This window comes from Ambystoma mexicanum, chromosome 11 (assembly GCF_040938575.1).
Source record: "Ambystoma mexicanum isolate Mex_15411 chromosome 11, UKY_AmexF1_1, whole genome shotgun sequence".
Taxonomy (NCBI): Eukaryota; Metazoa; Chordata; class Amphibia; order Caudata; family Ambystomatidae; genus Ambystoma; species Ambystoma mexicanum.
In genome coordinates this window covers 98,783,373-98,800,648 of record NC_090934.1, presented here as the reverse complement: position 1 = coordinate 98,800,648, position 17,276 = coordinate 98,783,373, and the positions used below count along the sequence as shown (strand labels likewise).

General features: G+C 44.7%; 1 protein-coding gene across 3 annotated transcripts in view; it reads right to left on the bottom strand.

Moving 5' to 3' along the window:
- The window catches only part of THRAP3 (thyroid hormone receptor associated protein 3), a 422,162-nt gene that overhangs the window by 189,811 nt on the left and 215,075 nt on the right, over window positions 1–17,276 (bottom strand). For all 3 annotated transcript variants that reach the window (XM_069622622.1, XM_069622623.1, XM_069622624.1), the window contains one exon: window positions 8,522–9,235. In XM_069622622.1, coding sequence (XP_069478723.1) covers window positions 8,522–9,235 — 714 coding nt within the window. The remainder of the gene's footprint in view (window positions 1–8,521; window positions 9,236–17,276) is intronic.

Genomic DNA, 17,276 nt, shown 5'->3' with positions numbered 1-17,276 from the left:
TTGGCCAAGCCCACATGGGCCCGGCCCTTCGAAGCGCTAGGCCTCCGCCTCTGCTCCTGAACGAAGCGCTGAGGCACATGGTGAGAGTAGCAATAAGGCTGCGACGGGTAGATTTATCCTTATGGAGAGCACCCACCTATACCGTGCAGTCCACTGCTGCTTTCAGAAGGAAGGGGACTGGGACCTTCTTGAAGCAACCATTAAACGTGGGAAAGCACCTGCCGGCCCTGCTTCGCATCCAAAATGGCCACTGGCCTAGCGGGCTGCACCACATGCCTATCTGCGGGCGTGAAAGCCCAGAGCTCGGAGAGAGCTCACACACGAAGACACAGCTTGGGCCTTGCATCCAAAGCAGAAGAAACTCACGAGATTAGGCGCTGTGCCCTTGTTCGGGTTGCCGGTAGTCTCAACGCTCCGACTCTCAACCTCAGTAGACTCCGGTAAATTGCATGCCCTTGGCACCTGAACACCTTGTGAGGTTGTTCATTCTCCCTATGCCAATTTGTACTTTTTACACCTTGTAACTAAGCTTCGCATATTCGTGTAAATGCTGCGCCCTGATTCCCCTGGGTATAACTGCGCATTATAAATAATAAACAAAACAAACAAAACAAACCTGGGCAGTAGTGCTGAGGAACAACTCTTGGAGGCGGCACTTAACAGTCCCTTATTCCGAGGGGTCTAAGTAGAGGACACACTTGATGGCCCCTTCCGACGAGAACCCATCGGCAGGGGCGCTGATAGCCTTGACGGCCTGAGGTCTGTGCCAGAAAGAGCCCACAGTCCCCTTGTCAGGGAGCTGGCAGCCTTAGGGGCCTCGGGCCAGCCAGAGCCTAAATCCAGGGGACCCTTGCCAATGGGAACCCCCGGGGAAAGGAGTCCCTGCGCTGAGGAGCAGTGCTGAACAGAACTGCTCTGGTCTTGACGAGAGGTCCTGGAGACAAAGTCCTTAAGGTGCGCCAGAGGAGAAGTGTGGAACATCTCCCTCCAATGCGACAACCGATTCTCCAATGCCCTATGGCCGAGAGCACTAAAGGCTGTGCATGCTTGACAGCAGTGGTCAGGCCCCGGACACACAAGGCAGAGTGGTCCGGGGCCGGGAACGAGCCGTCACGCGAGGCACATTTCATGAATCCTCTGGCAGACATACGCCATTTTACCATTATTAGAGTTTCAATGCGCTGTTAGTGGGAACACCCTTGGGGGATCCAAGTAAATAATGTTGGAGGTCACGGAGTACCATTAGGACGAGTGTGTGCATTTGGACAAACGTCTTAACAGGGCTGGCCTGGCTCTGGTAGAGAAGCAACCCATGAGGTCAGGCACGAGGTAGGGTGCAGAGAGGAGTAGGGTGGTGTCTGTGCTGGAGGCTCGCTATGTGTTCAGCGTGGCCAAAATTGTCATAGTCCTTGCTGTACACGTGTGGATGGCAATGCCTGCAGCCAGTGTAGTGGTGCTTCATACGGACCTTGCTGGCATTGATGGAGTTGTTGGGGCCCTCGCTCAGGTACTAGCTTCTTCTGTCAGGATCTTGTGGCTGTGAAGGTTAGCAGTAGCGACAGTATGCTCCCAACTATTTGCCACAGGACGCGCACAAGTTGTACTTCCAGATTCTTCTAGGTGGGTCAGGTGGCGAGTCTACACAGATATTGAACGCTTACTGATCATTTTAAAAATAGGCACCTTTGCTCAGGGCTGCCCATCCGCTGGTTCATATTTATGCAATACCTGCCCATTCTTCTCTTCCTGACACCCCCCCCCCCCCCCCCCACTCCCACATTTCCTTCCAAAAGGGTCCTGAGCTGGTTCTGGATTTCCTCCTGTCCCCTGTGCAACATCACACCGGTCTGCTGGCTCCATGAATTTCCTAAAGTGCATTCCGATCTGTACGATTGCGATGGTGGTGGTTCCATCACACCACTGAGCTATCATTCTTGCGATTTGCCCATTTCCGTACATGCCTGGTGCAGCTCTTCAGTAGGAAGGATGTTCATGGCCTTTGAAAAAGACTAGGAAGGGAGGCTTCACAAATAGCTTGGAGCACAAACTCAAGCCTGGGTGAAGAAATGGCCACAAGGACAAAGCTTGAGTGAGCCAAGGGCAGGAATGTGAAGGTTCAAACAGATGAACCATTAACGAAGCAAAAAAGCCAATGCAAGAACGAAACAAATGGCATAAACATGCTTGACCAACACCTTAAGAACTGAAAAGGCGTGATCATGTCAAAGGAACCCTATCCAGGCCTACTGAAATAGCAGGCAATTACCCATAAACAGTGCCAAAGTGATGGCCAACTTGGAGTAAAGATACAAAAAAGAAAATCAGGCCCAGCATAAGCAAAGCAAAGGGATGCCTTTGCCTGGCATGGTGGTCAAACCAAGAGTAAACAGACTTGTTACCCAGTCTCTTGGCCCAACAGAGCATCTAGGACCCTGTAAAAGTCCAACTACTTGGGGGGGAGGGAATCCAAGTCCAGAATGTTGGAGGTCATGGAGTACGATTGGGATGAGTGTGCATTTGGCCAAAAAAGGCTGAGCTGGGCTGGCCAGGCTAGGGTCCTACTTGCTTCTCAGCAACCAAGCATGAAGGTTGAGACTTCACGGGGACCAGATTGAGGACACTGTTCCAGTGAGAGCAGATCTACTCTTGCCGGGACAATCAGGACTGCTAGTGAAGTTCAGGAAATACCTAGGTATATATACACCACTTCTATAGTATGGTAAATACAAGTAGCTATAACCTCGTTCTACTTACCTCAACTTCATTAGCTCTTGCTTCCTAGCTAAGCTCGTGCAATATAAAAATCAAAGCGAGGGTGGACCCCGTGCACCTCTGTAGTCTGAGGACTTTTAAGAGGACAGGATCCCCTCCGGGTGGAAATTTCAAGCAACAGAACATGTACTGTAGGTGAAAAGGTCCACCTAATGCATAGCATCCCCAGTGAACAGTGATCTTGTTCAGGACTCTAACACCAACCCGTGGGAGTAATACCTGCTCAGTGCGTCTACTGAAGCATCCTCTATTCTGGGCAGATGTGCTGCCAAAATAGAGGCCTTTTTGTAGTGCCCAGACCACTTGAGCCTCCCCGCACAGGTGAACCTAGACCACTTGTTCAGTTAACCTATGGCCACATTTTGGTCCATCAGGATATGGATAAATGGCCTGCATCGAGGAGAGAAAAGCCACATGTGCTGATCCAATGGCCTCCAACTACATGCAGGACCACAACCCAAGCCACTCGCCATCAGATCATGCAACCCAATGCAACCCTTCAACGAGGAGTAGGACCACCGTCACTTGGTCAGGGCTGCCCTGTGGTCCAGATTTCCAAGATGTCTATGCTGACCTCAAACTGAGATAAATGACAGACGCTTTTGTGACCCAGGCATCTGGAACCAGAATGATGCCAAGACAGTGAGGCTCACAAGGCAGAGGAAAGCAGAGGCTTGGCTTCCATGCCGGAACTTTAATGGTTGGAAGATATGAATGAGGTTGACAAAAAAAAAAAGTCAAATAAAAAATAATCACAGAAAAAGAGCTCCACAAGCATTTATCCAAAATGTCCATTTAGTTAAAAGCAGTGAATCCCCCCCCCCCCCCCCCCGACCCCCACCAACCCTCCCAGTCAGCTTGGTGAAAATCATGTGGCAGAGGAGCCCAAAGGGTAGGTCTGCAGACAGGTAATGGTTCTTCCCAACCAGACACCTCAGGTACTTCATGTTCTTCATATGATCAGCAGAGGAAAGAAGATAGTCTGAAGGATCTTGATATGAAGGATCTTGATATGGTGAACATGTTCAATCTGTCCCTTTGTGGGTAGACCTTCAGCAGCAACAAAAAAGCATCAGCTTTTTTGGGACTAAAATGACTGAGCACTGCCCCAGCCTCCTCTCCAAGACGGGACAAGCTCTATGGTAACCTTCTCCAGCAGTTAAGAAATATCCAATAGAAGGACATCCAGGAATTGTTATCCTGAGTATTGCAGAAACAGAATCCCTGTGAAAGTGTCCAAGTTTGTAATTTGATGTAGCTCTTTGAAATTTAGAAAAGGGGATATTCTCAAAGCAGTGGCGACCAATTGAAGGCAAAATAAAGAGTTTAATTGGCTAGGGTAGTGGAAGGGGACTGCAGGCTGCCTGCCTTGGGGCCCCAGGACACAGCTTCTGCAGGGGGAAAAAGAGGGCTGCAGGTGGGGGGGACGAAAGTAGCATCCACTGGAAGAGAAGGGGGTGGAAAAGGCATTGGAAGCCTTACACTGCTCTAAGGATTTACCAGCCTCGGTATCAAAAGAATTGGCCCCATCAATTTAGATGTACAAATAGTGTCTTGAACAGGTGCAAACACCTAATGGCGCACTTGGGCCCATAGGGTGAAGTACGCAGTGTGCAATGTCTAGCATTGCCTGGATTTGTTTAGCAGCTTCCTAGTCTCCAGCAACAAGCTCTTTAAAGGACAACTGCATTGCAGAATAAAAACCACAGGGTGCTGCCAGTAACACGTTGCATGAAAGGGTGCAATATGCATTAACTGTCTGCAGTAACAAACTGCCAGAGGCAAATATTTCCCTTCCCCAGAGCCTTAAGCGTCTTGCTCTATCAAGGGGAGCAATAAAATTGGGTGTCTTGCCCCCTCGACCCCTAGCAGTAGAGGCCTGAACTAAAAGGATGGGTTAAAAAACTGGAAGGTGGGAGCAAAAGCAGGGTTCTCCCATTATGAAATTACAGGGTCATGAAAGGAAGTGAATACCCTTACAGGAGCCTTGTACCAAAATGTCAGTTTAGTCCTGTTCTAGGACAGAGCCATCAGTAATACCCAAACAGTCAAGTGCTTTAGCAATTGTGTTCAAGCACACAAGCCTGGGGTTTAGCCAAATTCATGAAATACAGCTCTAGGAAGTGTCAAAGCATCCCTGAAGGTCAGATGCCAAACCTATAAGCGCCAAATGCTGCTAATAAAATATCTAAGGACAGTACTCCACCTTCCAGAGGCTCGGAGGGAAGCCTGGTTGAATTTTTTCTATTTTAAAAAAAGTGTCACATTTGTCAATTCATTGCTCTAGAGAATAGCAGTTTATCTCCGACATTTAGGCTCCTTCAAAGAACATTCAGGCAGGGACTATTACGCCAGTATGTGGAAACACCCATCTCTCCACAGCTGGAATTGTAGGGGTCAAAGACCTGTAGTGGTGGACCGGTAGAGGTCTGCCACCATCCCTTGAGGGAAGTGTGCACTTGTTTGGTAGTGGGTCTTTTGCAAGCTACTCAGCATGGGGCCAAGGTCTCTGGTTTCCCAACAGGTTATAATGGGTACTTGGAAGGGGATTAACTATGATGGTCAGTGTTGTGTTTTTCAATCCATTTACGTCTACGATATGGAAACGAAATATTTTTCATTTTAAGTACCATCACCCTTTTTCAGAGAGAATCAAGGTCTTTGAGTTTAGCACTTTGGGGGCATTTTAGGGACAGATTGATCTGTCTGCATAAGACTACATGCCAAAATTGGGGTAGGCTTTTGGCATCAGAACTCCAGGGGATCATCCATTAGAGATCATTCAACAAAATCTACTCTAGGCACGTTTCTGGTGAAGGATGCCAGGCAACATTTTTGAGAAGCATGTTGCACACGATTTGAATAATTGTACTAATGTGGGTCTACTGGTTGCAGGGGATGTGATGCACTTTGACATGAAGCGATGTGTGGTCAGTAAACCCTCTCAAGACTATTCCAGAAGAGATTGGCAGTAAAGAATCAAAAAGCAGAAGTGTGAATGGAGGAAGATGAAAGGTTGGACGACAGAGTTAATGTGCACCTATCAAAGTTGAAGGCCACCTGCGAATATTGAAAAGGGTCCAAATACTACTCCTCCCTCATAGCGATTCATAGCTCAGTCAATTGCCATTTTTGGACTGGCAATACAACTTTGCCCATGGTTAAATATTAACGAGGTGAAAATGGGCTTGGTACCCAAGTCACCCAATATCAAGTTAGATACAGCCAGGTGCTAATGTTTATTCATGTCTGACAGAGGAGAAGTCCTGTGGGGTGTAATTTCCAGCAAAAGGATATGTACCAAGGTTTGTAGGGATATTGGGTTCATCACATGTACAATTGTCAGTGAAAGGCAAACGAGTCCTTAAGTTACAGATGCTGAAGGCATGAGCTCAGACAAGTACCAACTAGAAGGCCCCTCAGAAGGGTCAACTGTCTTCGGTAGATATTCAGGACACTTGCCGGCGAGTCATTTTCAATCCCCTCTGTGGCAGGACCCACCAAAAAAAAAAAACTGCAAATTCCACAAACCATAATGGTATCTCTTGAAACAACCATAAAGTGTGGGGAAGGAGGCTAGAACCATGAATTGAGGACATGATGGCAAAGTTGCTGCAAAGACCAGCACAGGAATATGCAACGAACCACAAGTTCTGCAATAACACGGCAGACAACTATCAGTGCTCCATCTACAATAATTTCCAGAGCACACTATACAGCCCTTCTATGGCAAGGGCAGCCTACATAAACCCAGTTTTGTTTAGTGTGCTGGGCATGCCCCAGAAACAGCAGGTTCAGTCTCCTACAAAAAATGAAAAACACCCTATGCTATTTATGTCATGGACATAATACAGGAGCTCTCTGGTGGTGATGCAGCCACATATACGTCCACCCATTGTTTTGATGCCATCATCCATGCCATAAATATTGACATGCATCCCTTTGGTTGGCAACTCATTTGCAAGGCAGGTATTCAAGTTGCATTGTGTGAAGGTTTGCCAGTGAGAGGGCTGCGAGTGTAGGCATAGTGACTCGCTGACAGGGTCTCAAGGGGGGAGGCACAATGCACACTTACAATCATTACTTGTAGGTGTGTAAAGCGACTTCTTGCCTATTATGGCAAGAAGTTGCCAGTACGATTCTCTTTGGCATATAAAGACAATATTGGCTACTTAACATGCGAGTGTTCCAAGCAGGAGAGCTTAAACAGAAAATGATTTAGGACCGTCGCATTAGACCATGCTTCCTGCTAGACATTTACTCTTGGGTTATATTCAGCTCGACAGCTAAGCAGAAGTACCAGTTCCTAAAAATGGGTTGATACTCCAAAAAGTAGGAATCAACTATCCACTCCTTACACACTCACAGCTCCACAGGAATTTTCAGATAAATGTTACCAACAGGGTAGAGGCACAGAAATGAGCTATGAATAGTAATGTCTGAAACGGAACTGTAAGGTTTAAAATGCATATTTTCTTTCACATAATGAGTTACACAGAGATTGCTTTTATAGTTAATATATTTGTACTCCCATTAAATAAAAACGTGGGAAATTGATATTTTTTTGGTATTTCCAAACACTACACCCAGCTTCAAAAGAGTAGCGAGCACAATGATCCCACTTCATAATATTATCTGGAGCCCAGGTTGTGTTCGCGATTTTAATCATAGGTTGTGCCATAACTGCGTACATGCTTCTGCTAACCACCTTGCCTCTAAAATCAACCACCGTATACTACACATACAGTAAACAATGCACACATACTCCATGCGTACCAAAAACACATCAACTTTGGCAATGCTATAGCAAATTTCACATCGTTCTCTTTCCAACACCTCCCAAGACAGCAGCTGGACAGGCCTCACATCAGTGTTCGCTTCTTAGTCTCTGCCCTCCAGATAATAGCAAGTCACCACAACACCATAGAAAAGCCTGCTGGGATTCGATACGTCCGGCTGCACTCAACACTTCAGGTTTTCACACCTACCTCTGCCAGTACCCCATTAACCACGCCTACGTCCTCTAAGGACATGCAAAACAAGGCCACAAAATGCCGAGTTGAGCTACACAAGAATACTTTACAATGAAAAGAATGTGTCGAAGCCCAACAAGCCATCCAGTGACACTTCTCTGCTGAGCCAATTTTGTACCAGCGACTTCATTCCCTGTAGCTTTGATTGTACACTCTTGAAGGGGGTATTTCTTTGCATTTTGCTCCAGGTGAGGACCGTTCAAGTGAGCAATGTTTGCAAACACTATTTGACATAGCTTCCAAGGATTAAACTTCAATAAGTATGCATGTTATGCTAGTTATTGAAGTACACATTCTAGAGCACTGCAACAGGTTTTTCAATTAGTAGACCTCATGTTCACTGTTCAAATTATTAACTTGTGTTGCTTCTAAACCAGAGAGAAAACGGTTAGCATATTTCTCATTTCAAATTCCATGGACTGAGTGGCACCAATCGTGAATTATCTCCCCCATGTTCCTTAAGCTCCTCTTCACTGCATTAGCCAACCTGCTCATTGAATGTGCCTTCTCATTTGGCTCGTCTTGCTGCTGTGACTGTCCTTACCCTAAAATGCCATCCTATCATCCAGTGCCTATATTGAAGTAGTAACTTATGCTTTTAGTTCTTAAAGTTCACACTTTTCTTCATGCAAAATTGTACTTTAACTTCTATGCACCATGTGCTAGGAAAACGTGCAAACGTAAAGACAGACATGCAAGGTAGCAACAATATTTACCGTGCAAGGTCCTCGTCAAAGGAATCAATTCGGACATTAGAGCCAGTCTCCCGGCTAATGCAAAAGGTTGACTTTGCGAAGGCCAGGTCACGGGCAGCCACCTTTTCCTTTTCTCGAACCTCAGAGGTCTTTCTTGGAGGAGAGGTAGTATTCTTCTCTTGCATGGTTTTAAAACTGGTGACTCGGAAATTCTTGTCTGGCACTGCCGCTTTCTGAGCCTGCTCTGCTCGCTTTGCTGCAGCTCGCTCTTCTTTCTTGGTCCGCTCTGGAGGGAACAAATCATCATCATCTATTTCTTCAGATTTCCTATGCTTATCCTTTGAGAACTTTATCTCTTCCCATTTACCTGGGTCATATGGGTCCAAATTTTTGCTAGATGAAGCAAAAGCTTTCGATAAAGGCTTTGCCTCGTTATCAAAGTCTGAATCTTTCCGACTACGGACTGGAACTTTTTTATCCAACTCATCTGCCTCATCCTTTCCGTAACGGTTCTCTTTGTGGAACTCCGCCATCTTAATTTTGTCAAACTCATCCCTCATTTTATACCTTTTGGGCGACTGGCTACTGCGGTAAGCTTTCTCCAGCTCGTTCATTGCAAAGTCACTGGGACTAGCACGGTCCTTCATTTTCTCCAAGTTGCTTATTTTGGATTCCTTGTCCTTCCCTGTATCCCTGTCCAGGTCAGATGCCTTGATCTTCTGGTCCTCCAAATATCTGTTTGCAAATGGAAAACAGGTTTAGGCACATTTCCATGGTCCCTGTAGATCAGCGGCAGTAAAAAAGTACTTTTTGCAAAACATTAGAATTCACAATGATTAGGAAATTGTACAAACGGTCGGGCATAATCGTCTTACCAGTTCTAGAAATCAATTAAATTATGGGAACATTTAGGGTAGTCTGAAAAATAATGTCCATCAGGACTACAATCCAGTGGGAGTCAACTAGGAGTCCAACATTAAACAGTTTACCGCTTAAACCTCAATTTCATTCTAAACTGGAATTTAAAGTCCATCTGCAAAACTAGTTAAAAACAAACATTTAAGAACATTTTTAAAAATGGTGCTGGAATTCAATTACTTTTCTAAATGTAAACCAAATGCGTTTTTATCAATGGACTTAAACTTCAGAATTCAACAGTTGTGGCAAAGTAAGTGATAAGACCATACAATCCAATGTGGCCGTCAAGAGGGGTGGACAACTACTTTACGTACATGTCTAATGTGACACCCATGGAAAGACTAAACAGCCGGACTAAAACTTAAAACTGCTACAACAGAATAATTTTAATTGGAAACAATGGATTGGGAATATTGTTGGACTGGTATTAAATAGATTCAATGTTCTAAGCCTTAAAGTGTCAAATTAAGATCAACTGAAATTACCAAATAGTAATTCAGACCATCATTAGTTATACAACAGACTGCAACACCAACTAGTGTTCCAAGGATTCAATGCCTTAACATGCCTCCAATCCAGAAAGTAAAATGCCATATCCAATACATGATCAAAAGTTGAAAGCACCAAACAGCCAAACCATCTTGCTCCCTTGATATCCACTTACTGGACGATATTGGAGCAGGCTTACAGCATATTAAAACATCTAGAGCCTGTGTGGATTTACAAACATTTTGAGCCCCAACCTGCACTAGACATTCATGTGGCCTTTAATTTTATCAACATGTTGCAGAGCAAATACTTTAATCATCTAGTTCCCATCAGGTGGACATACCGTAACTGTTCAGCATTTTAAGAACCAAGCGAGCTAAAATGCCCATTTACATTGATCAGATATTTGGGGGAAAGGTTAACTAGAGATTTAAGGTTACGGGCACAAAATAAAATGAGAAAGTGACTCAATTCTCTTAATCTCCATATACAAGATGGCTTTCGTGCAAATACCAAAAATTGACTAAACTTTGCTAAAAGCCCAAACAATGCATGGAAAACATTAAATCCAAAGACACTAAAAAGACTAATTCCAGACCTCTTACTGACCCAATTGTCCAACTTAGTTGACAGTCATCCACCAAATCTTAAAGGACCAGCCCTCTCGTCCTCCAATCACCAATGCAAAGGAGGTAAATTAGGAAAGCTAAAAATACATGCAGGGGCCGTTCATTTCTACTTAGTACCAAATCAAAATGGTACTTGAAAGGTTTTGCAGAGGCATCATGTTTTAGAGGCTGACCCACTTTCCAGATATTGGTTGTGAACAAGCCAAATATCACTTGTGCGATTTTGTTTTAAGAGACTTTTAATATTGAATTTACCTCAGGATTGTGTAGGCGCCATGGCCATCAAAGAAGCAAACCTGGAATTACAGGGCTGAATTCGGTCAAATGAGTAGCACTCCCAAACCCCCCAACTATCCACCCCCCCTCTGTGCGGTCGGTCACTGGAACAAGCAGTAAAGTAGCCAGGATGTTTGCAAGGGTCTTGGCATTCTCCAACCTATGAGCAGCCAAGGTTAAGGCCCAATAAAGGACACCGGTCAAATTGTGTTTTTTTAAAAAATCAGAATTCTGCATCATTCCACCCATCCTTAAAGAAAAAGGATCCGAAATCTTAAACAGGATTTGAATGCATTACCAGTAACCTACTCCTGCTTTTCATACAATGACAGAAAACGTGCTTGTTGACTAATAAGCATTTATGAAGACTCCATACATTTGTAATCCTCTTAAGACATGGCACACCAGACACCAATGTAACCACTTCACCAGAAAAACTAGCGTCTTGGGAACTGACTGGATAGTGTTTCCTATAAATTTCCCATACAAAAGAGGGTAAATGCTTAGAACTCTTAATAGTCCCTTCTCCAACAATAATTACAATATTTGCCAATTGCCCACCCATCGGGCACAACACAATTACATACACTAGTTGCCACAGTAAACATTTCCTCTAGTGGTTAAGGCAAAGGTGCAGTACATACTTCTACTCAGCCTTGAAAACCTAGGACAAATTCAGACCAACACTAAATAAAGCTTCAGATACTGCATTCGTATCATACAAAGAAATGGGGCCAACCGTCACCTATCCAGATGAAGCGAAATTCAGAAAATCCTCCGTAGTCAGCAGGCTCCTTTTTAGCCTGTCTTCAAAAGTCACTGTAGCAGTAACAAATCGCTTAAGGAAAAAAGCCATATCTAGAACTTTGTGGATTGAAAGCCTTCTGAGGTGGGGCATCTTTCATTTTCATGCGTTTTTGTGAAGGTCATCTAGTAAGTGGTCCAACACAGAGCTCATTGGGCCCCTCCAGACACCAAGGTCTCAGAAACCCCACCATCACCAGAACAAATATAGCAAGAATACATAGATACTGGAAAACAGTAGGTTTAGACTAGTGTCACAACCTCAGGGAAATATGTACAGTGTTTGGTACAATGTGCTGGTTGCAAATTAATAGCAATGTTTATGACACTACTATGGTTAACAATGCGTTTTTGGCTTCACACAAAGCAGCATTCGGGAGGCGACACGATGGACCACCAAGAGGACCCCATTCAGAAGGAGGACCCAACACATTCCTAAACAAAAAAAGTTTGGGTACAATACTTTCAATAGCAAGTTCATAACCTGTGCCCCAACCCCCAGAGATGCTAAAAAGACATAAGTGAAAAGAAACTCTGCTGGCGTTAATCCACATGCCATCCGCAAGCACCAGCGCTCCAGATCAGCAATGCACAGTCTTAATTTACACACTACAACTAGACTAATAACCCCAACAAACCAAACTAGGGAGCAGCCAGCATGCATCCGCTAGTCTATGCTAGTGGTACTTGCTCAGGTGATGCATTGACTAACAATAATCTCAGCCCTTCAAATGTGGGTACTCCGCAATAAACACAAGACTGACGTGAGGACTGGCAACGTGGCATACATGCTTTTAGTCTATGGAACCCAGCTACAAAATGTTCGAAGTGTAACGAATGTTCCAATTTTTACTAGTCCAAAAAAACTAGTCAGGCATTACAACTACTTCCTAAAATCAGTTCCTTCCAAGTTTCCGTTATGGAGTAAAATTCGCTTACTACAAATTCCTAGGTGAAGTGCTGGTAAGCACTATGGTGTTGGACAACTTTAATGGCCAATGCCCATATCAGTCACGTTGTTGTGCTGTTGCACCAACCACCAAATAATGACTCGATCTACTAAAACCAACTTGATAACGACATAGTAACTAAAGCACTTGGACCTTTGTTAGTCACATGTACCACCTCCAACACAAATCAGACGTGATATACGAACAAGCATGCCTCACAGCCGCATTCTCGTCCCACCAGCAGAAGAGCAGGATTACCACATCGAGGCAGCAGGTGACTGCTTTCCATCATGGAATCGTTAAGGTAAGCCCCTTTGGGCTTGTGGACTTTATTTGCTTCATTTTATAGAGTGTGGCAAAATGTGCTGCTTTTCAATTCCAATTACACTGCTGGGCTTTACTTTTACTGAGGATGTGCAACCACCTCAATTCTACATGCCTGAAGGCATGCCTTAGCCTCCATTCCAGCCTGTCCCCACACATGGTGCATGGAGCCCTGCTCCATCCACAATTGTGGCCTTTGTTCACCCGAGTGCTGTGAACACTGCCCTGCCGCCTTCCGATTGGCCAGCTTTCCCATATTCATGGCCAATCTGGAGTCGGCACCCAACACCAAGGTCCGATGTATTGCCCTGCCAGGTGCTGTAAGATGCCCCCATGATTCTGCCTAAATTCACACCTCAAAATATCCTTCTGCACCCAGGACCATGAACAATGTGCCGCCAACCTGCCCCGGTAAGCACACCATTTCAACAGCCGTGGGCATTGACTCCTTTAACTGCCTAATGATTCCTACCTCCTCAGGCACACAGACTCACTCCTATAAGTGTTCTCTACCCACTTGCAATGGCTGCTCAGTTAGGCATGTTTCTCCAACTGTGCATTCCCCATTTGTACGGATTTAGTGTTTCTGGTTTAGGTGCATTTTACATCCATGCACCTTACTGCTGTGTGTGTCTAGTAAATTGGAACCTATGGCTGCTCTACTTCCAGGTACCCTCTTGCCTTGCCCATCTAAAACCCTCCTTCTCGTCACCTTGATTGTCTTGTCCCTCCCCTCTCCTTTTTATGTCACAGCACTTGCACGCTCTGAAACGTTGTCAGGCCTAGGACAACAGTTTTCTATGTTCTCTGTAAAACAGTCTCTTGCTGTTCTGCCTGCCATTTTAACACTTTAGCACTTGCCCATTCTAAATGACTCACAGCCCTGTTTGCTGCTTCTACCCCTTGTTTCCCTCCACTGCCTTGGAGCGCTTTCAAACACTCATGTATAGGCACTATACAAATGACCAATAAATACAAAAATGTACACTTGCCACTAACCATTGGCTAGTGATCGACTTTCGGCGAGAAGGAACTGGTGCGCTGTGTGCCTCTGTAGAAATTAGGTGGACTAATGACTGCCTGGCTAGTAACTTACAAATGTAAATTTTGAAAAAGGCCCAAATACAAAATTGTCTAGTGTGAAAGGAAACCAACATTAGGACACAGTGAAAAATGGATAGGCTCAATTCCAAGTGCTGCAAACCTACTCCAGTAGTGTAATGGCTAATGTTAAAGTACTGCAGTTACTACAGAGGATAACACCTGTTTCAAGCATATGTAATCTGCCAAATATCAATCGCTTCATAATACCTGCATCTTTATCATCTTCTATTATACTTGTTACTTTGCTCAACACAAGCAAAGACACAGCAAAGTACATATTAATCCATTAACACCCTTCCTAAATTAAAAACGGGACGAAGTTCTATTCTCATGACGTGGAGGGTGGGGTAGGGCCAAAGGGTGGAAGTCTGAGCACCTTTGCACAACATGGATCTTGGTGTGTAAAGAAACCAATGTCCCGTGCTCATTCGATTCGATGGCCTAACCTGCTACAATTACAGACACCCAAATAGTCTCCAAAATACCAGACAACTCTGCCTCATTCCACAATGTCGAGTCTCAGAAATCGAGCACTTGGTGACTCTCCAACACTTCATACTCCTTCCAGGCAAAGCTGAATGCTCTGCAGGAAGACCCTCCCCCCCTTTCCCCAACCCATCCAGTGGTCACTCTAGACCCTCCGCTCACCTCCAACACCGTAAAAACCTTGGATGCATTATGGGCGCAAACCATACTGCAGTGAATCCTGCGGATCCCTTACTAAAACCAGGCCTAAAGTCTTCTCCCAGGTGGACAAGGTAAGGCAGCTGCTTCCTGATCTTGTGGGACGATGTAGTGCGGGAGGAACACCTGGGAGCCAAGGCCTAGGGTGGCGAGGAGATCCTGTGGGAATAGACATGGTATTTATATTTAAGAGGGAAGAACCTTTTAAAAAAAGGCACCAAACAGGTAAGGTCGTATTTTCTAAAATATCTGCACCACCCATTAAGTCCAAGGATGTGGGTAAAGCTTGTGTGACATCTATAAATATCCCAAGGAAGGAACGACCATTAGAGACTTCAAAGGTAAAAAATCCTCCTTACTCAGAGGTTTGACAAGAAACCTATAAATCATGGCTTGGACAAACTACCTTCCTTGTTGCCAAGTAAAATCTTGCGACTTTTCCTTAAATGCATACAAGGCAAATAAATCTACATTTTAAATTAAAAAGATGACAGGAAAGCCTACTTCTAGTAATTGGGACCACAAGTCCCATAAACTCTGTAGTGGGACGATTACAAGGGATCGAGCAATGTTGCATGAGTAGTCAGCCTGTTAAGCATAATGACCCACGCCTTTTAAGCAGAAAAACAAAAAACACCCCATCAGGTGCCGGCCCTTATATGGAGCTGGAGTGGCCGCACCAAAGCAGTGTTGGCAATCCAAGCAGAAGTGGGTGAACAGAAGGGACACCAGGACTTTGACCAAGCAGATTTCAGCAGCCTGTCACAAGATGGTCCAGTTTCCCCAAAATCTGAAATGCAGGGGTCGCGCAGCAGAAGCCGCGAAGGAAGACTGCTTTCACATGTAAACCTAATTGCAGAGATTGCGCAGCAGGAAGCATGCCAGAGAAGTGTTTTGTGCAGCTGAGGATCCCAGGAGCAAGAGATGCTCTGACTGTGGCAGGACCAAAGATATCAGAGGGGGCGTGTCCGATCAAGGCCAGAAGCAGTCCAAGCCCTGCAGAACGCAAAGTCAGCAAGACCAAAGCCGGTGAGTTCATGAGTGAAAGTGATGTCAAACTGTCAATCAATTGTCGGTCAATGAAGTTTGAAAAGTAGCAACTGCGTATAACTGAACCCCATTCATTTCACTTGCATTAGAGTAAAAAGCTTTGTAACAGGTTAATTGAATACTAAAACCTTTGAAAACAGAGGAGACTGGTCGCGTGTGCCTAAAAGTGATTGAGGTCAAGGTTAACATAAGAATGAATTGCGACGCAGTCGAAAACGCGACACTGAAGTGCCTGAACATGACCAATTGCGAGTTTAGGCAACAAGCATTGCCCAAGCCAAGAGATACATGCTTTGTCAGAGCCAAGAGCTGGTCAAACATTGCCTAAAGCTAAACGACTAACTGAGCACTCTGTTAAACTACTCTGGGTTGGCAGGAAGCGAAGCGAATAGGCGACCGCAACGCTGTAAAAGGGTGAAACTGGCTGATGGTGATTATTCCCTAAACGTTGGTGTAACTCGCATTGCAAAAGCCACAAGGAGCAATAGTGACATGATATCCTTAAGGGCATTTTTGGTGGTTTATGCTGCAGAAATAAATGAGTGGCAAAGAGGCTGCCCTTCTGAAAGGTGAATGTTCATAGTTAGAGTGCCTTGCCTACCTGAAGAGGTTGAGTAACACGGCTGGGAATATTGTTTCCAAGTTGCTATAAAAAATAAATAAAACAGAAATGCAGACTGCTGAAGCTGTGGTAAAGCTCTTGGTGGTCAGGAGATTTAACACGTCAGAAGCACAAATTAATGTGGAAGACTATGGGGCAGGCGAGTCGAGCCGCATGGTGAATCCTTGCAGAAGTTAACCTGCTGCAAGTTATTCAGGTAAAAGCAGAGGTGCTGTGAAGTCATCCCGACAAAGATCATTTAATCCTAATGTTATCGAAACTTGAGAAGTGCTACCTAGAAGGCGTTTTCCTTTGCCAGAGGTTGGGCTTTCTCAGAATCTGACAAGGAACTGCGTTTTCTTTCTTTGACATTTATAAGATGTGGCAAAGCATCTTGCCTTGGAATATCATTGATGCCATTTGATAAAGTGGAAAATCATTGTTCAAGGAAGAGAAACTTTTCTGTTGGTTGAACAGTGGTTGACGGAACTTTACCTTGACACAGTGAAGGAGCCAAGAACTGAATAAACTGTTGCAAGCCCAGATTTCCTAGTTTCTTTATGCTGAACGTCGGAACTGAATCCAACTCGAAATCTGGGGAAGGGGAACACACCCAGGTTAAAAAGAGACTTTCAATATATGAGAACTACCATTGTTGATGTTTGTTGTGAATTTCCATACATATTTTCTTGTGTATTTTAAGCTCAAGTGATAGCCAGATATCCTATGATGGAGGATTTTCCTTTAGTTTCGATAGGCAGGGAAATCCTTGTCAGATAGTGACACCTTTGATTAACTTTATGATTTAATAAAATTGCATATTCTGAGAAATCCAGAAATGTGTCCACCACACATTTGACCCCTCACATTAGCCTATTGCATCACTTGACAAAAAGCTGCTATTTATATAGTTGCATTTTCCGCAGCTTATTTCCCTACCCGACCTT